Consider the following 20807-nt stretch of genomic DNA (forward strand, 5'->3'; position numbering starts at 1 on the left):
TTGTGTCTCTTCAGGGATCAAGTCTAATAACTTTTGAGATTCCTAAAGTGCCCATTGTAAACGTTCCTGTTTGGAATGGGCTGTTTGTTTGGCATGTGGTGATGCTGGCGGCAGCTTTTCTTTCTGACACTGTCAAAGTGACCAGCAGTGATTGAGCTGTGTCAAATAAAGACCGGCTGCATGACCCTTAAGCTGCAACACCACTGCTGCTACAGAGCACTCCTTGTCCGTTTTTAAGGTTTACAAATATGTAAACATGTTACATGTCCATGTTTCACCAAACTCAAAACTGCACTTCCCTTTATGATACACATGCGAAGTGTTAAGCTGATAGGGTGACATAGGTTTTTGACATGTTGGGAATAGGTTTACAAGTTAATGTATGTCACATTAACTACCATCATCATCATGTGGTTCCTAGCTTTGTGCATATAAAGTAGCACATTTTTAGAAGCATGGAGGATGGACAATAAATCGTCCAGGTGTGTCTTGCTGTCATACAATGTCCCTGTCTAAAATTACTTTACTGCTCTTGTCCTTCACTGACAAACACATCCTCTTTTCTATGAAAGACAAATTAAGAATACAAGTCACACCCTTTCATTGTACTCAAAGGAAGACAAATTATTTTCTATGAATTTATGAGTTAGAAATTGGAAGGGACTGTACTTTAATTACACTTTTTATCCTTTTTGAATTACTCTGAATAAATTCAAAATTTCGAAAGAAGACAAACTAGTTCTACTGCCATTTCAGTTTAATGACTAGCAAAAGAACAGAGTAATTGTGTATGTGTGTGTATTTGAGTGTCTGCAAATGTAGTGTGTGCTAGGCATACATAGCGTGTATATATTTGTATACATGTGTGTCTAGTGCGTTTCTGTGTCTGATGATTGTGTGTATTTTTTGCATTTGAGTGTGTGTTTGGCAGCAACAGTGAGTCAGTCTGTTGCCTGAGGCCTTATTTGAGGCATCAATTAAAAGAGTTAACGAGTTTGTTTAATGAGATGAAAATTCTGGTTGTTTCCTGACGTCAGACTCACCAGACTGGGATGTTCCTCCCAGAATAAGGTCAAACTAGTTTATTGTCCTCTGTCTTTATTCTCCTGTTCCTTTCTGTAATTTTTTAAATAAAAATGTCTGCTTTGCTCACTTGCTCCACCTGTTCTTCAGTCTCACATCGTGTTCTCCTTTAGATCACTCATGTCATTTTTGCTTTCTTATTGTACTCGGACCATTTGAGCTGGAAGCCTTCACCATTTAGGCCTGGAAGGTTGTTATTTACTGAATGGACACAAAGATACAGCTTATATGTAAAATGGTTAATAATATACTGCCACAAATATAAAACCAGTTGTGTAGTCACTTCTACCACCCTCAACACTATTGGCAATAAATGGCAACTTTTTTCTATAAAGCAAATTTCCTTCGAAGAAACTCAATGTGCGTCACATTGAGAGAATGGATTAAAACTATACATATAAACATATGTAAAGGCGTAAACTACGACAAATACAAGAATATAATGAAATAAAGTATACATCAATGCTCCACACGTCCATTAATCAATCTGACAAACAATAGCACTCACAGCAATCACACAGAGGCTGAAAAAAAGATATGCACCACAAATGGACAGACTATATGCAGAAAATTCCGGCATTGGCCTGAGAAAGCAGTTTAGGTTTGAAAGTTTACCTCAGCAGGGACTATAACTGAAGCCACCTTCACCAGACCTGAACTGATTCTGGGTACGGCGCGAATAGCATTGCCTGTTGATCTGAGATGTCTGACTGGGGTGGGACCAGTGACCCAGTCAGAAATGTACTAATTGCTTTGAAAACTACTAAAATGATTTTGAAGTTGGTTCTTGGTTGTACCAGAAGCCAATAGAGAGATTTTAGAACAGGAGTGTATTGTTCAAATGTTCAAATACATCTAAGGACTCTGGCTGCTGCATTCTGAATGAGCGCGAGACATCTGACTACGTTTTTTTGTCTCTCTTGTATATATTCAGCATTAATACAGGTGATTTTTACCTACGATAAAAAATTATCTTGTATGCATCTGTTTGGATTTAAAAGTTAACTTTAGTGCAACTCTGATATGAGCACTATGAATGTCTCCTCTGGACTTATGTTAATTGGAGATTCTAAATTGTCTGTAGCGTGTCCAGGGGGGAACTCCACCTCTCGGCCCATGTCAGCTGTAGTCTGCCCCCTCAAAGGATAAGTACTGTTGATAATGGAGAAATGACCTCTGATGTAAAAGGAAATATACATGTACAGCAAGCTGCAATAGCACATAACTGCAATACTCACAGCTTACGAGGATGTTTGTTGGGTTTAATACAATTAACTTATACTATACTATACCAATCCTGTCTATACTCCATTTGTAAAGATTGTATTTCATTGTTGTGTTGAACATGTGTTTGATGTGTCCCGTGTTGTGCAGCGGACATTGGGACTATGAAGACTCTGGTGGCTCTGCTGCTGCTCTGTCTGTGTGATCCTGGACAGAGTGACTGCCAGACTGACTGCCTGTCCTGCAGCAACATCCTGCCAAAACAGCTCAGTTTCAACACCATGGTGAGGAGTCTGCACACACAAACACACACTTGCAGATTGCAAGAGTGGTACTCCTGTGCAGATTTGTATTACAAGACTACATTAACGCAAATTGAAACAACTTTATCGCATCTATTGGAACCACATATGTGGACGGAAGAAAAGATCCTAAAATATTGCTCCTCATCCTACATTAGAATTTTTATTTTTATTATTTTAATATCATAGACATTGAAGAGCACAGGTGTAATAATAAAACTAGCTGCTTTTGGGCTCTGGTCTTTTTAATGCACCACCACCACAGGAAGACTTGAAGGAAACAGAGCCAAGCCAATGTCTAAAGTGATAGGCCAGTACTTAAAAATCATGCTCTAAATAATGAGCATGCTCTCCATCCAGACAAAACCACACTGTTCCCCCACATACATATACAAATTCATACTAATACAATCTGTCCCCAGAGCTCTTTTAATTTGGAGATAAAATAAGTACAAACCCTCACCCCACCTCCATGTAGTAATCCTGTTGTCTCTCCATCTTCCTCTTACTCAACAAATTACCCTTTTGGCATTTGAGTTTTAATTTGTTGTGGCTAAATGATGATGTGTTGCTCCTCACTGTGGATGTGCCTGCCGGTTGTCTCTCTCTTGTTAAAGGCATGCACTTTGGCAGGGAATGAACATGAAGATACTTAAGTGCACATGTGCTTCAAACATAAGTGTGGATCTGTCAGTGTTGTTCTATAGTGCCAGGGACTTTGATTCAAAGGTAACGTGAAGTTAACCAATGGGACTGGGCATTTATTGCCTTGTGTGCATGTACATGACTGCTATACTGCCATACTGACTTTACTGCCCCTTATTTTAATACCTCATTTGCTTACTTTTATATTTTCTGCTCTCTTGCATCTCCATCTCTGCTTTTTAGATGAAATTAATTAAACTTTTGCTTTGATCAATGAGGAACCAGGGCTTATATGATCAGCCTGCTTCACTTAAATGTTCAAAGGAGTATACGGTTTTTCATAAACAGTTACAGACACACACACACACTCATGTTTGTACTTCTATCTTAGTGAGGACACTCATTGGCTTAATGCATTCACTAGCCCCTTACCCTTAACCATCGCAACTAAATGCCTCACCCTATCCTTTACCCAGCATCAACCTAAACCTCAAACAGCGTAAAGTTCAAGGCTCAAAATGGGCCTCAAAAAGATATCTGTACAAGTACACACACACACAAACACACACACACACACACACTTACCTGGAAATCCAACCCATCTTTCGCTGTCATATTGATTTTTGTATTGTATGAGCTGAGGACCTTCCTATCCAACAGCCCTTACAAGAGGCTTTGAGTACTTCATGTTCATTTTTAGGGTATACAATGTATAATTAAAAAAAAATTCCCCACCCTCTGTGGTTTTATTATTTTCCCTTTCCAAAGTTAAGATCACAATGCTTCTCATCAGAGTGTATACCTAGATTTTTATATTCACTAGATCTGTATATTTATTTGGATCTGCACCAAATTGGACTGATAAATATTAGTGTCCACCCCCTCATCTGGATCTGCACCAAAAGTAATTGCGTTCTTTCCTGACCCATGCCACATCTTTCCACCAAGTTACTTGCTAATCCGTCAACTAGTAAAATCATGCTGACAAATAAACCAACAGACAAAGTACAGTGATGTAAACACAACATCCTTGGCCGAGATAACTAGTTGCAAGTCTGACAAACTGCAGCTAAATGAAGGACTCCGCTTAAAGCAACATTTTAACAATAGCACAATAACATGCTCACAATGAAACTGTTAACACGTCAACATTCAGCATCTATAAAGTGAGCATGTGTTGAAAACTCTGTGTAATTGAATCTGTTTTGCAATGTGATTTAAATGACCTGGACTGATTTCAAAGAGGATATAAAGAAGATTCTATATGTTTCTGTCAGGTGTGTCTCATTGAATGTGAAGGCAGCATCTCTCCAGCCTTCTCCTGGGACCTCTGTCGTAAGGTGCTGTCGTCTCCAGGGTCCTCCCTCAGCGGTACGCTGCGGAAAAGATCTCAGGAGGAGGTGGAGGCCCTGTTTCCTGTAGAGGAGGAGCAGGTGGAAGGAGGTCTGTTTCTGCCCATAGCATTGCAAAAGTTCGATCAGGTGACCAAGGCGCTCGGGGTGGATGAGAGGGATCTGGGCGGCAAAGACAGCCAGCTGAACGCTGCCTACAATTCCCAGAATGCCATGTCCCTCGAGGATGAGTATGAAGCGGAAGAAGGGCAGGAAGAAGGGAATGATGACATGGCAGCAGATGGAAAGAGTGATGTAGGATTGAGCTTCTCCAAGAGATTTGGTGGCTTCGTCAAAGGGAGGCACAGCTACAGAAAGCTGATGACTCCGGGAAGATCGTACCAGAAGAGATATGGTGGCTTCATCGGCATCCGGAAGTCGGCCCGCAAGTGGAACAACCAAAAACGTTTCAGCCAGTTTCTGAAGCAGTATCTGGGCATGAGCAGCCGGGCCAATGAGTTCAACAGTGTGTCAGAGGACCTCACCCAACAGAATGAAATTTAGCAGAGTGCACCGTTAAGCCAACAACATAAAACAGATGTATTTTCACCAATCTTGTTTTGTATTTTACTCACCAACAGTTCAAACTCTAACTGGCGTTGCCAAGGTCGACCTATTCAAATTAAGTTATTAACCAAAACTCAAAGATTCCTGTAGAGTAATTATAAACATTGGGTCCCACTGAAACTTGCATTCACTTCACATGGCTGTACCAGTTAAACAATCTTGTTTTATTTGATCATAGCTGCACTTTATGAGATTTGAAGAAAGCTACCTAAGTGGGAATTCTGGTGTATTTTACAGCAAAATAAAGGATTATATCAATATTTAGTGTAATCTACCAGATAAGTCATCAATAAAAAGATGCCCTGTATCATTCAGTAGCCTTCCTTTACATAATCATTTATGTGCTGGGTCATGTGTAAAAAGTGCCACATTTTCTAACATGGAGGCCTCTGGCTGTGTGGGGGGGACGGGCCCTTGAAAAATTTGCAAGAACCTCCATTATTAAATCTACAAGGAAGACCTCCAGGAAAAAAGACAAATACCAGTGTTTTTAAATGTCTTGCCATTTGGTTAGGAAATGTCAGAAGTAATATATAGTATAATGTATGTGATTTGTGTTAAAAAACACACTGATTTATCACTGTGCCAAAAAACATGTCTCCTGGGGCAGGTTTAAGTAAAAGATACCTCCCACAGTTTGGTGCAATGATGGACGGACACACAACACTTAATATTCATGCATTATACAGTAAACTACTAATCTGTCTGCCAAACCGACGATATTTACTAGTGGGCATCATCTCTAACTGGCTCCTGTGTCCAGACGCCAGATTCATTTGATATTTTCTGTTAACTCTAACGGTGTGTGAAATGTTTTTGTTGGCCATTATGGGGATTTGTAAATACCTGAATTTAATGTCAATAAAAATAGTTTGCTATTTCCTTACCTGTCATGCAGCAACTGATTCTGTGTCTTGAAGTATTTTTTTTAACAGTCAGTTATTAATTGTAGATCAGTGATGAACCTTTGATAAGAACAGTATGGTTGCCGGGTTTTGTAATTTTTCTTTGACTAGTGTTGTCTGATATATTAGAAAATAAAGCAGTTATAACTGTTGCCAATTCTTTCATAATTATTGATATTTATAAAACATGAAGTCTGCATATATGAATATTAATGAACCTTTAGTAACGGCGTTGTTATTCCGATGCCTAGACCTCTTTTCGACCAGCTCAGAGATCAAATGCTCTATTGAGCTACATGATAAACTAATTAGTGGCTTATAACTATCAATGAATTATTACTCATCTATGAAGCATTAATAATAATATTTTATTTACTAATAATAAATCCATTATTTTAAATAGTTTCTTATTTATAATGGATGACTGATTATAAAGTGGAACCAATTTGGTAGGTTATTTTGTCACTGCCTTACAAATAAAGTCTCGATAGATGTATGCTGCTATCTATAGTCTACATGTGGCCTTTAAAAAACCTTGAATATAGTTAATGTTGGGGTCCAAACATTTCAGGTCATATTCATGGTTGTATTATAAGAACTTACAATTCATAATTATATAATAATTCATACCTTTCTTACAATGTATAACTTATATACTGGAATTATTGAATGATTTGAAATTCATTATTTTCTTATAATGCGCCAACTCACTCTTCCATGCTCCTTTGTTATGGTGTGTTACTTCTACTCTGAGGCGTCATGAAAACAAGAAGTACTCACAAGAGTAATTCTTGCAACTTTCATTCAAACACTGCATCAACCATGCAGACAAAGTGCACCAATTTCCAATTTACAGACAAACCAGTCCTCTGACGCCCCTCAGTGGTCACTGGTGTACACGCCTATCTGTAGTACTGCATTCACTGCATTTGAGATTCCCAAAGATTTTATATTTTATTAAAAACAAAATGTATGGAAAATATGAAGAAGACAGTTAAAATGATTCAACAGAGTATCACAGAGTACATTAATACATTAATAATGCTTTATTGGTGGTAGACGTATTAAGGAGAAAACACACACTTGCGTGTGTAAGCTTTAATTGTGAAGGTTTAGACCGGATGTTCCTCTCGGTGCTGAAAGCATTTGACAGTGGAGCTGCTGCTGCTGCTGTTTGTGTCGTATCTCTGAGCTTCGGCAGTTCGCTCTTCACATTAACAGCGTCTGGACCTGACCGGATCTGTGAGTTTCTGTCGCCGTGGACAGTGAGAGAAAACCCCGGGACAGCACTGTCTCTTCACGGCTTAGCACCGGTGCAGCTAAATAACCAACAGTAGCTAGCTGTCCCATATCTGAAGCTGTTGTCGCTAGCTAACTGCAATGCTAACTGCAACTATATGAGAAAAACAAGAACATGTCAGTAAACTTCCTCGAAACTTTAACTATGTACAGGTCAGGATGGGCTCTGTACAGCTAAGCTAATTGTTGTAGTAGCAGCTACTACTACTACTACTACAACTAGCTGTGCTGCTAAAAGTGTAAGTGCAGCGAAGGTTGGGAGCTAACACCAGAGAGGAATATGACTGTGACAGCTCAAGGTCTATTTCAAGTCAACCTTGTCGACTTCTCAGGCCCCGTCTCCACCACCCACACTGCTGGATGTTAGGGTTAGGGTTAATGTCACCCAGTGTTAGCTTGTTAGCTCACCTAGAAAGCATTCTCTTAACAACTGCACTGAATGACGATGAACATTCATCTTCATACAACCTACAGGGAGTTAGCTTTTGACATTTGCAGTATTGACATGTATATTAACCTTGGCTCGGTAACATGACCAGTGTGTGAGGCTGTGTGTTTGTTTGTGTGCAGTGAGCACAGCTATGTGCAGCTGTGTGCGGAGCTCCAGGGCTCTGTCCCCTGCCCTGCTCCCCAGGCTGCTGCTTCCCCACACCGGCTACAGATTGTCCGGCAGGGCCCTCTGGACCTCACCGCACTGCCTGGCCGTCAATGGAGACTCCCAGCTGCTGCCTCTGCCCAGCCAGGCCCGGGTGGTGATCTGTGGAGGAGGCATAGTGGGGACATCGGTAGCTTACCACCTGGCCAAACTGGGCTGGACTGACATTGTGCTCCTGGAGCAGGGCAGGTGAGATACATGTCTTTAAAGTGTTAGGTGATATTGTAGGGGTGGAAGGGGGTTTGATGAATTTTAAGGGTCCTCAATTTAATGAATCATATATCAGACCCAGTTTTGTGGTTGGCCTTTAGGACACCGGATCCCAAAGTTCGCAGCTCTGCCACCAACTCTGACCTCTTAAGGCCTCTCGGAGGGGGGGCAGAAATAGACAGTCTTTAAGTGTGGAGGCAATAGAAGTAAATAGAGTTGGTTGCATATTGCTCTATTATTTTAAAATAGGACAATGGCGACAACCAGCGGCTGTAAGGGACATATAATCAGTTGTTTACCTTAGTGTCATCGGGTGTTTTGACCTTTTAGTCAGAAGACATCCTCCACTAAGGCAGGCCCACCACAAGCTGATCAGACCTGGGTGTGTGTCTCTCACATCTTTGGCCTCAGTTGATCCAGAGCCGTTGGCCGTAGGGTTCTGCAGTCTGGGATGTTTCTTTCATTGTCTGGCTAGGGCTCCAGATTCTTAGCTTTTGGAGAAACCTGGGGAATGTTGAAATAATGTTTTATTGCTTTATTGTCCTGATAACAGACTTGGTGCAGGAACCACCAGACTGTGTGCTGGCATCGTCAGTGTGGCCAAGCCTATTTCCATAGAGGTTCAAATGGCCAACTACTCCAACAGCCTTTACCAGCAGCTTGAGGGGGACACTGGCATCAAAACAGGTCTGCCTCTGTGACACTGTTATGTCTTACTTATATTCGCCCAAGCCATGATGCTACTCATGAAGACAAAGGTTTATGATATGACTCACTGTTGTGAATAATTACTGTCCATGTGGCTTATACGTTTCCTTAAACCCTTAAATATTTTCAGGATTAATAAGCTTTTTGTTTCATTATTTTATCCATCCATATTACAGTCTTTGCTTGAATGATGATCACTTTGAGTTTTGGGACAATCATTTTGACTTTACTTTTCTGTGTTCGTGTGTGTTTTAGGTTATGTGAAGACGGGGTCTTTGTGTTTGGCTCAAAATCAGGATCGTTTCATCTCTCTGAAGCGCCTGGCATCCCGACTAAAGTAAGACCTGAAAACCCCAATTCAATATTACATCTTTTCTATGTAAGGGGGTGGCTGTCAAGCGGCCAAGGGATTTTTACGAACAACTATTCAAGTCCAGCCTGAGTTAGTGGATATACTGTAACTGAGTTTTGTCTGACTCTGCCACTCCAGGGCATAAACTCTGAGCCTGGTGGATATATGTTGCTCCGACATATAAACAAGTCAGATTACCTTGTTTCTTTAACTGGACAATTTTATTACTGTTAGAAAATCACAACTATGATCACACAGCTGCTATATCTTTGTAAAAGTGTTGGTCTGATATTGTCATCGCACAAACATTTGTCATGATATTTTAAGCTGATGTCACACTGATGCGAAGAACAAGTAAGCAAATGTAAACTCTTTATTCATTTGAATCCTTCGTGTCTATCTCCTATCCTTAGGGTAATGGGGATCAGCTGTAACATCATTAAACCTAAGGAAGTAGCCAAACTCCACCCTCTTGTTAATATTCATGACCTGGTAGGGGCGCTCCACCTCCCTGAAGATGCTGTGGTGTCTCCACCTGAAGTTAACCATGCCTTAGCTACGGCTGCTGCTGGACAAGGTAACTCAGAACTTACCTTTGATGGACCAGTAATGGAACGCCTCTATGAAATGTTTACCCAGTAGTACTTACTAACTAATCTTTAATTCAAGCTATTTTACTGTTCTGCCACCTTCTGCTCATCCTCTTCATTGTCGTCTCTACCCTCCCTCCTCCTTTCTTGTCTCCTTTTTGCTTACTCTATCATCCCCTCATCTTTCTCATACTATCCAGGGGTTCAAATCCTGGAGCGGACCACTGTTCAACAGGTTATGGTGGAGAAGGGCCATGTGATGGCAGTGGAGACTGACCGGGGCTCCATTGAGTGTGAATACTTCGTCAACTGTGCGGGACAGGTAAACCCCGGAGTGGAATTGAGGAATACATGTCAGCATCAATGAATTGCAGTGCCATCTTAAATCAATGAGTCTGTGAGGGAAAAGCTTTGTCACATTATAAAAACAAGATATAACTAAACATTGGGAAGATTGAGATCACAGACTGTAGCATGTCACACAGCAAATATCCTTATTACAGCAGTGGAACCATTTGCCACTCTAATGGGGGCGGCTGAAGTTAGCCTGACATGCTAGATCTGAGTTTCAGTCCCGACTGTACAAATAGTCAGTTTTATGTGAAATGTGCTATTGTGAGCAATATACTTGTTTTCTTAGCAGCAACACAGACATATTTGTAATGCCTGTCTCTTCTCCAGTGGGCTTACGAGCTTGGACAGGCAAGTGAGACGAAGGTTTCTGTTCCTCTTCATGGCTGTGAACACTTCTACCTCCTCACAAAACCTCTCCAGGAGCCACTTCCTGCAGACACGCCAGGTCTCTCACATCAACCATCTTTTGCAGCAGATACACATTTACCAACAGATTTTAAATTCCAATCACTTAATATCCTGCAAAAAGTCATGTCTGTAATAAAGAAGAATTTAGTGTGCAGTACAATACTACCACAAGCATCATCCAGCCTTTTAAGATGTAGTCATCTAACCAACTGTAGTTGGTTCCTCTATTAACACCACCATCACTACAGGGCAATGCACGATAGCAGTAATGTTGTCGAATGAATATATAGACTGGGGAATCCAGACTTTAAAAAATACATCTAGGAATGAAACTATTGGTTGAGAGGGAGAGTATAAGGTGTATGTAATTAATTGATTATTTTATTGAATTGAATGCTACTTGATTCAGTCTGGTATAATTGATAATATACTCAGAAAATTAATAATTATTTACAGTAAAAAAAAATTATAATCCTTTGTGTTAATGTAAATGTTTTTTTGGCAGGTTTGTTACAAACAAGAGAGAGAAGGTGATCTAACTGACTTGTGTCTTGTCTTTAGTGGTGATCGATATGGACGGCAGGATATATGCACGGCCATGGCAGGGTGGCCTCCTGTCAGGGGGCTTTGAGAAGAATCCCAAACCCATTTTCACAGAGGGTCGAAACCAGCTGGAGATCCAGAACATGCAGGAGGACTGGGACCACTTTGGTAAATGAGAGAGCTGGAGGGAGAGATGGGGGGCGAGGGAGGTGGAGAGCCAATCTATATTTTGCATACAAAGATTTATTTTGCACATTTAAACTTATTTTGTATATTTAAAATTATTTTGAGCAATTGTACATCGAGAGAGTAATGGTAGACAAGGCAGACACATCACTCGAGACACGCTGTCAAAGTCATCTCAGACTTACACTGGTAATCTGAGATTCCTTATTCAGTTTGACAGGTTGTCATAAAGACAGCAGTGTGTCAACAACTGGCCCTGAACTGCAGCAACACACTGAGTCGGACCAAGCTGTCAGGGCTTGTTGTTTTTCGTACCACAGACTTTTCCATTTTATTGTGTTGTGTTTCAAGTCTGTGATCAAATCCAAGAAATCAATGAATTCACAGAATTGGAGGAAAGAGAGGTAACACAATGTAGTTTCTACTGACACAGCACTGAACACTGTTGCCTTAGGGTCGTCTTTCATGAAAGAATACCTGCTGGTTTGTTTATGGCACAATGTGAGATAAGGTTACACTTCCTGCTGTGCAGAAGGAGCTTGAGTTTGTGGAATCTTTCACAGTTGTACAGGGCTGTTGGTATTGGAGGTAAATCAAAAGGCAATTTAAGCCAAGTCCAGTATTTATTTTTATTAATGCTAGAAACAACAGAGAAGGTCACAAAGACAAGTAGCCGCCTCGTGTTTTGACAGAAAGACTGTGGTTTATGGGGAAATACGGAGCGGGCCTAGTTAACTTTATCATATAAGGGTTTGTTAATCATTTAAAATGTTACACATTAATGTGAATATTTTATGAACTTTCTAAAAAGGCAATTTAGATCAACCTCATTGTCTTGTTTGCCTCCAGAGCCAATGCTCACATCCCTGATGAGGAGGATGCCTGGTCTAGAGACCGCTGAGATCCATCAGCTGGTCAACTGTCCAGAGTCCTTTACGCCTGATATGCGCTGCCTGATGGGGGAGATACCGGGCATCTCTGGATACTACGTGCTGGCAGGGATGAACTCCTCCGGTTTGTCTTTCGCTGGAGGAGCTGGCAAGTAAGGATGTGTATATACATGTATTTGCTGGAGGACAGCCTGTGGTGTAGATTTGAATGAACATAATCAAATGGGTGTGAGGGCATTACTGAAAGTTCTTCTACACCTTAATGTATTATTAAGGTTTATGACTGACACAGAAACTAATCTGTTTCTAAATGGCAGCGATCAGAATTGTGATATGTTTTGGTTGCATTGCAATGAAGCACAAATGGTGTGTGTGTGAATTGTTGTGAAGGTACCTGGCAGAGTGGATGACCTACGGCTACCCCACCGCCAACGTGTGGCCACTGGACATCAAACGCTTTGGTAACTTGCAGAGCAGCCGAACCTTCCTGAGACACAGAGTAATGGAAGTCATGCGTGAGTATTAAACTCTTAATCGTTACTTTTTTTTTAACAAGTTTTAATATGTGTATCTGTTAAAGATAATAAAAAAATGATTCACTGAATTATTAACCCAATCTCTCTATTCTGACAAGCTAGTTATTTCCCCATTATTCACACATCATGGGTGATGCCAAGGGAAAAGCAATATTTTTTATTAAAAAAACTTCCCTCTCAGGCATGAAACCAGTAACTGAACAGAGTTTAAGCAGCAGATTGGAAGATTAGCTTTTTTGCCATCCAAAATGTATCAGAGACTGAAAGATGCTGATATTTGGTAAATTAGTTGGTGCTGATGGCCTAAAAAACAATTAACATGTTCTTGTTCATAATTTAGTTTTTCCTGTGCTTATAATTCTATGAATGTAAACTGTTTTTGGCAGTTTTGCTCTGGTGCTTCAAAGAGTCTGTGTGTGTTTTGGTCCAGCTCTGCTGTATGAACTGAAGGTTCCTCGCTGGGACTTTCAGACTGGCCGTCAGCTAAGGACCAGTCCTCTGTACGACCGCCTGGATACTCAGGGAGCACGCTGGATGGAGAAACATGGCTTTGAGAGGCCCAAATACTTTGTTCCTCATGGGAAAGGTAAGAATTACTGAACAGCAAACATACAATATAAATTCACTTTATCTTACCTTTTTGAGTGAGCTTCACAAATCAATTAATTTATTAAACTTATGAAGAACTGCCAGGTCAGTAAGTTTTCATGAAATTCTTCAGGCTTTAATAATAAAACTAGGAAGGATACTTGTAGAGCACATACTTCTGCAAAGGCCAAAACCATATTTCTCTAATTAATGAACGTAAAACAAAATCCTATTCTGCCTGTATCTTTAAATCCACCCAATGTGTCATGATTTCTTCCTTCCTGCACATCTCAGAAACAGTTCTGTAATTTTTGAATAATCTTGCTAACAGACAGAAAGACAGCTCGGATAACACACACTCCCTGGTGACAACCGTTCATCAAAAATCTCTTGCACGCTTGAATGTTCTTTGGGGCACATGTGTAGGCGGAGCTGACACGACCGAAGAAGGAGAATCATAATACAGCAATGAATAAAGCAACTAGCAATGACACAATCTCATGACACTTTTACGATAAGTTTCCTCCTCTCTGACAGAAACTGTACAACAGACTGGAGTCACCAGCTGCTGGGATTGAACTGTTGATGATGATATTACATGATATTGTACACTGAAGGACTGTGAAAGACTGAGGATCAACTGGCTGTTATTGCTTCTATCAGCAGATGATTTACAGTTTTGCTTAATTTTCTTATTGTCACATCGGGAAGTCTCTTGAGAAATGCTGCTCATAATCTTGAGAGAATTTCCATTTAAAGAGCTATTTTGAATTGTAGATTTAAAAGTAGCAAGGGGGCAATTTGAATCTTACTTAATTCTTATAAATGAAATGTCTTGATGTGGTTTGGACATTTCCACAGCAGCAAGTATATTTTCTCTAATGCCTGAATTTATTGATTTGTTTTAATGTATGTGTTTGTAGATCTGCTCTCTCTGGACCAGAGTAAGACCTTCTACAAACCAGACTGGTTTGACATTGTTGGAGCAGAAGTGAAATGCTGCAAAGAGGCTGTGTGTGTCATTGACATGTCCTCCTTCACCAAGTTTGAACTGACTGTGAGTGATGATGCATGACATCATTATAATTGTTAATCAACACTGGATCACATAAAGCATTAAAGTGCTGCTGCACTTGCTAGTGGCTTCATATTTCAAATGATATATTTCCCCTCTGGTCACAGCCAGTCAGTGAGGTCAGCATGTGTTTACCAAGTTAACCCCTTTGCTCTGTCCTGATGTCCCAGGCAACAGGAGACCAGGCTATGGAGCTGCTGCAGCATCTGTGTGCCAACGACCTGGATGTTCCTGTTGGACACATCGTCCACACCGGCATGTTGAACGAGAAGGGAGGTTACGAGAACGACTGCAGCGTTGTCCGCCTCAGCAAGAACAGGTCTGAAACACAAATAACACTGTACACCTGTAGTTTATAAAGATTCACTTGAAAAACTCACACTTTTCTTCTCCTCTGCAGCTTTTTCATTGTTTCTCCGACCGACCAGCAGGTCCACTGTTGGTCCTGGATAAAGAAACACATGCCTAATGAACCACAGCTCCACCTAGAGGATGTCAGCTGGAAGTACACAGGTAAGTGCCACATCAGATATCTGCTCAGAATCCTTATTACATTACCTGATTCTGGCAATTGTTAGACATCAGTGTGATTAAGTTGGTGGTTAATCACACATTAAAAATATAATGAGTGTTTGTAATGTAATTACCTTAACTATCTGACATGTGAGCAACATTAACACTTAAACATACATTTTCTGTATACAAAATAATACACCAACCAACAATCTCTATACCAAAATCTGTGCAGGCAATGTGCAGTATATCCTTAACTCTAATGATCCACGTGTTATTGGTGGCAACTAAGACTAATTATTTTTAGTGTTAATAAAATACAATTAGCTCAGGTTTTTTATTAAAACAGAAAAATAACACTATCACCTCTGAATTGAGTCCCTCTCAGCTCCTTTGTAAATTTTAATATTATTACTACTGATTGTGATCCAGGTCAGGAAACATGGAGGGAGGAGGTATCTGACCTGGGCTGAGCTTTGTTAATCAGGTGATCTCTCTTTCTCTATTACCCGCAGCTTTAAATCTGATTGGACCGCGTGCAATGGATGTTTTGGCTGAGCTGTCATATGTTTCCATGACACCTGACCACTTCCCCTCCATGTTCTGTAAGGTAAGAAACAATGGCTAGTAACATTAACATTATATCATTATCTCCACGTTGACATGAATGTTAACTGATTGTGTATTTGTGCGTTTACAGGAGATGAGTGTGGGCTATGCCAACGGGATCAGAGTGATGAGTATGACTCACACTGGAGAGCCCGGCTTCATGCTCTACATCCCCATAGAGGTTCAACCTGCACGCACACTAACATGGAGTCACAGGATGGTTTCTATGCTTTTATTACACGGTACATGATGTTCATCACTGTCTTCCTCTGCTCCCCACAGTATGCCCTGCATGTGTACAACGAGGTGATGTCAGTGGGTCAGAAGTACGGGATTCGTAACGCAGGGTACTACGCGCTGCGCAGCCTTCGCATAGAGAAGTTCTTTGCCTTCTGGGGTCAGGACCTGGACGCTTTCACCACCCCGCTGGAATGTGGACGAGAGTTCAGGGTTAAGTTTGACACGGTCAGTAAACACTCGGGCTTTGTAACCCCATCACACTGCACGATATCAGTCCAGCGTGGAGTCTGAGTTCTGCTTCGTATTTCTGGTTACAAAACTGTTTTCTTATCGTGTCATTAAACTGCAAGACTTTAGTGTTGCCAAGGTGATGTAGGTGAAGAAGAGATTCAACAAGATCAGTATTGATGCATTATATTAATTATTGTACAAAATGCTTTTTTGAAGCTCTCTTTTAAGTTTGACTTGGTTTGAAGATGAGAGAGGAGCAGAATAGTAAGAGGCTCTGCTGTACTGAAGCCTTCAACATATCGGTTGTAGTCTTTGCCGGGATGGAAAAGAAATGTCACCAGACTCCTGCTGCAGGCATATCAGGTGAACCTGAACACTGAGGGGTTTAGTTTACCTGAGGTTTACCATCAGTCACATTGACACTGTCTGCTGCACACATCTACAGTATAATGACAGAGTCAAAGTATTAAAGACTGGAACCCACAGTGTAAAATTTGTTTCAGCTGCTTTCAGATGATCAGTCTTTATTAATGAAGACATGTGTTAGATTAAAAAAATGTGGTTTGCTGTTGCTCCTGTCTTCACACAGCTCAGTGACATGTTCGAGGATGTTATTTGTTTGTAGGACAGGCTTCATAATCTAAAGCCGTTTTCAGTAATTTACTCTGCAGAATGACTGCACAATTGGGTCTGGATTATCTCTGGAGTTTGCCTTAAATGCAGCAAGAGATTCTTCGCTCAGAGGTGTTCACAACAACCCAGAAATCTCTGGAGCATTCAAGTGAGAGGTTGCACAGCAGGCAGAGGCAGGATGTAAATTCAGCTGCTGAGATCATGTGTTCTCTCTCGAAGTTAAAGTCTTTGTCTGTGTCTTTTTCATCTGGAGATAGGTTTTCCTTTTGTTATTTTCATTTTCCAGGACATCAGATTTTTCTGGTTTGATGCTGACTTTATACGAGGGGGCCAGTTGGAGTAGTCCACAGACAATATGGACAATATGGACTCTCAGTCCGACATTTGCGTTCACACATGCTCCTCTTTCAGAGAAAGTGCAGAGAAGCTCCGGAGTTCAGTGCATGTCTGAAGGCAGCTTAAATTGACGTCTGTGTCTTTTCTGTGTAAAGCAGAGTTTTTACTAGAGGGCTGGCAGGAGCAGCTCTGGAGAAAGTCCAGAGCCTCTCACTCATTTGTGTTCTCACATACAGCCCCTCTGGAGAATGTCAGATTATCAGAAGTTCAATGCAGGTCTGAAAGCAGCTGAACAGTTCTGTTGTTAATCTCTCCTCATCTTCTACATATTCCTCTTCTCTTCTTCCTCCCCTCCACTTTTTGTCCACTTCCCTCACTCCTTTTTGTTTCATGTTCTTCATCTTCTTGTTTCCTCCTCATCCTCCTCCCATCGTGTCCTGTGTCTGTACCTCTGTCCTATCTCACCCCACCATCAGGACAAAGACTTCCTCGGCCGTGAGGCGTTGCTGCAGCAGCGTCAGGACGGTGTGTTCCGGCGGTTTGTCATGCTGGTTCTCGACGATCACGACACTGAGCTGGACCTGTGGCCGTGGTGGGGGGAGCCCATCTACCGCAACGGCCAGCTGGCCGGGACAACCACCAGCAGCGCCTATAGCTACACCCTGGAGCGCCACGTCTGCCTTGGCTTTGTATCTCCGCCACCCGGCCGAGAGGGGCTCCCCACACCCATCACCCCGGACTTCATCAACCGTGGGGACTATGAGGTGGACATTGCTGGCCAGCGCTACCCAGCCAAAGCCAAACTCTACCCCTTTAGCTCCCTGTTCACTCAACAAAAACGCCGAAAGGAAGACATTGAGCTCAGCAACCTCCAGGGGAAGTGATGCAGAGAAACAGAAAATCCTCTGATACTCCTTCAGTTCACCAAATCCACTCCTGCACTTATCTCACAGTGCCAACCTATCTTCCCTTCTCTGGCTTCAGCTCAGAGGGCTGACTGCACAATCACTCCTGGTCCCTTTAATGTTTAACTTCTACATCGCGTCTCCCTCTTTCAAAGTGCAATATTTAACAGGAGCCAAGTGCTTGAGCTCCTGTGTCATGTAAGTCTGTTGTTCTTTTTCAGTCCTTTCCTCCTTAACAATCAAACACAGTCCACACAGTCTGAGAGCCTCCTTCACTGGGACAACCTGCAGTTAAGTGCCTTTGTCAGGGCAACACCAACACTAGGTCTTGAGAACTTTGTTCACTTTGTTTACTTTAACTCGTCCAGAATGGAATTTTCATTTGACCGACAATCGTCTCCAGTCGTGTTTCTGTCATTGTTGCGAGGCTGAAAGAAATTCAGAGCTGATGTTTGTGTAGATGTTGACTCTGCTCCTCAAATTGAAACATTTGCTGCTTTAAAGAATGCGAGTGATGTTACGTGTCTTACAACGGGAAATTATCCTCCCCAGTCGGTGGGAAACGGCCTGATATTATCATTATGAAACCATTGCTTTGTGTGCCGCCCATTACTGCCACTTGCACTCCTGATGAAAACACTTCCTAAAAGCCTCAACCGATTTTCTTTAACCATTTTAACCATCTTCTTTTCTGGGGTTATTTTGCTGTGAGTTTCGCTGTAATATAATCCGACCTGTTATTTATGTTCTGTGCTTGTTTGGAATCAGCGTTGCACCTCTGAAGCAGATTTTTTGTTCTATTCATGCTGTTGAATGCGTGGCAGATAAATGGTGAAACCAGGCTGGGAGAGCTGCAAGCGGAGCTGCAAGCCCAGACCTGTTAACTGGAGTCCACGTTTTCTTACATTGGCAATTTGAGTTTTGCCTGATTCAGAGTTTGGAGATTTCTGTAAAGGAAGGACTCCATTTAAGATAAAGCAAAGTATTTTTGTATAGCTAGTATGTATAAAATCTCTATTTTCTGTACTGCACATTTTTTCTATGTCAGTTTTAAGTTATATATCGGCCATATGAATAGTCAGTTTGAGCAGTGTCGTCCTTGCAGTCGTCCTTCTGATCATGGATTATTTCAAATGCTTTCCAGAATATTCCCAACATGCAGCTGCAGCTCGATGTTTTCCAACCTGTGTGTTTGAATACAGAACGTCTATAATATAATTTGGTGTGGGGGAGCCACAGAACAGCAGGCCTGGAGCTGGTAGGGATTTAGCTTGTTGCCGTCTCCTGGTGTCAACAGGCTCTGCAGCAAACTGTGGGAACATGAACATTCGCTTGTCTGGCCAAATGAAAGAGCAGAGGTCGCCTTGGTCACGTACTCTGCCTGAGTGCCTTGACTTTAGGAGGGTGGATGGTAGAATTAAAGGTAAAATCTGTGATCCAGATGTAAGTAAAACACAACCCACCTCTCTCCGGCTAACTGACGGAACACATGTACATTTAAGCGGAGAGCCACAGCTAAATCAATGTTCATGTTTATTGAATTTGTTTAAGGATGTTGCTTGTTTGTCTATTTACGGTTTCTCCAACTTTATTGTTATAATCATGAATTGATTTGCTCCGTTTAATTACGAGATTTATTTATTTTCTTTCCCTGAAAATCCTCTTAAACTCGATCAGCAGCAGCAGCAGCGGTTTCATTTATTTGGGGCCCGTCTGAAGCACTTTCACCTCTGAGAGTAGATTGCAGCCTCTTTCAGTTTGGATGTTCCAGAAAGCAGCTGCAGTGTTGACAAAACGAGAATATAGACGGCCTCATTAAATCTTCATTGACGCGAGTGTGACTCTTTTTTCGAAACACCTCAGGCTTTTACTCTGCAAAAGGATGTAAGAGCGAATCAAGGACATGTTCGGTGTGGTTGGCGTTGACGAGCTGTTTGGCAGCAGAGGAGTCTCAGCAGCAGGACGATAAAGGGCCGCTGTGTGCATTTTACAACATGGCTGCTGCCGTGTGGCTGAGAAAGTGCACAAGATGTGCGTCTTGTGTCGTGTTTCTGTTCATCTCCAGCTGCAACAGGGAGTCGGTACATTGCTTATAAAGAGCTATTTTTTTTTGTGCACATAATATATTAAATAAAGCGTTTGCATGCGAGAGTCTGGTGGATTATAAGGAGTCTTTATCTCAGTGCGTTCGCTATGAAGCTTCAACCCTGACCTCTGCTCTGTAGAAACATCTCCCTTCAGCAGCGATGCTCTGCTTTGACTCTTTGACACTAAATGGCCACATTGGACTTGAACTGTTGTCTGATGTTGAAATGTAACGTTTCCAAATGTTCTGTTCAGCTCATGTATATAATCATAATCACATTTCAACCAATAGAGCTTGTGATTAATACTCTAACCATGGCTGTGCTGTTCTCATCACACATGTCTACCAGGTTTTACATGAGAACGTACGTCCAGAAGATTGTTACGCTAAGGGAAGTCTGTTGTGATGATGACTCCTCTGTCATACACATACTCAACACCAGGGGCAGTGGTTTCTCTTATTTAACATCTTTCATACTGGACTGATCTGTAAATGACAGCTTTCCCCCCAAAGCTTTATACTGCTGTGTTCATATCATATTAAACTGATGTTTGACTGTCTAATGTTAAATATAGAGAAATTATTCATACCAGAAGCTTGAAGTCGCGTCATCTGTTCATTGTGTGTGTGTACACGTGTACTTATCTTTGTGAGGTACCTTTTGAGGAAAGACCTTACAGAGTGGGAACATTGTGGCTGGTCCTCACTGGTTAAAAGGGCTGTTTGTGGGATACATTAGGTTA

At 41.5% G+C, this 20807-nt stretch overlaps 2 protein-coding genes across 3 annotated transcripts; both read left to right on the forward strand.

Moving 5' to 3' along the window:
• Window positions 1-2471: 2471 nt before the first annotated feature.
• On the forward strand, window positions 2472-5347 carry pnoca (prepronociceptin a). The gene is made up of 2 exons (XM_053424323.1): window positions 2472-2591; window positions 4532-5347. Exons 1-2 carry the CDS (start codon window positions 2472-2474, stop codon window positions 5147-5149), a joined length of 738 nt encoding a protein of 245 aa, XP_053280298.1. The 3' UTR covers window positions 5150-5347.
• Window positions 5348-7261: 1914 nt separating this feature from the next.
• Window positions 7262-20659, forward strand: pdpr (pyruvate dehydrogenase phosphatase regulatory subunit). 2 transcript variants are annotated; one of them, XM_053417978.1, is made up of 18 exons: window positions 7262-7359; window positions 7987-8260; window positions 8835-8968; window positions 9245-9326; window positions 9755-9918; window positions 10132-10253; window positions 10613-10730; window positions 11255-11404; window positions 12272-12464; window positions 12703-12827; window positions 13279-13434; window positions 14360-14493; window positions 14682-14830; window positions 14912-15024; window positions 15540-15634; window positions 15725-15814; window positions 15916-16098; window positions 17550-20659. In XM_053417978.1, exons 2-18 carry the CDS (start codon window positions 7998-8000, stop codon window positions 17955-17957), a joined length of 2679 nt encoding a protein of 892 aa, XP_053273953.1. In that variant the 5' UTR covers window positions 7262-7359; window positions 7987-7997; the 3' UTR covers window positions 17958-20659. The 2 variants fall into 2 exon arrangements, with proteins under 2 accessions (XP_053273953.1, XP_053273963.1); XM_053417988.1 differs by lacking the exons at window positions 7262-7359; window positions 7987-8260; window positions 8835-8968 and having other exon boundaries at window positions 9293-9325; window positions 9836-9918.
• The last annotated feature ends 148 nt before the right edge of the window (window positions 20660-20807 follow it).

Source organism: Pleuronectes platessa, chromosome 1 (assembly GCF_947347685.1).
Source record: "Pleuronectes platessa chromosome 1, fPlePla1.1, whole genome shotgun sequence".
NCBI lineage: Eukaryota > Metazoa > Chordata > Actinopteri > Pleuronectiformes > Pleuronectidae > Pleuronectes > Pleuronectes platessa.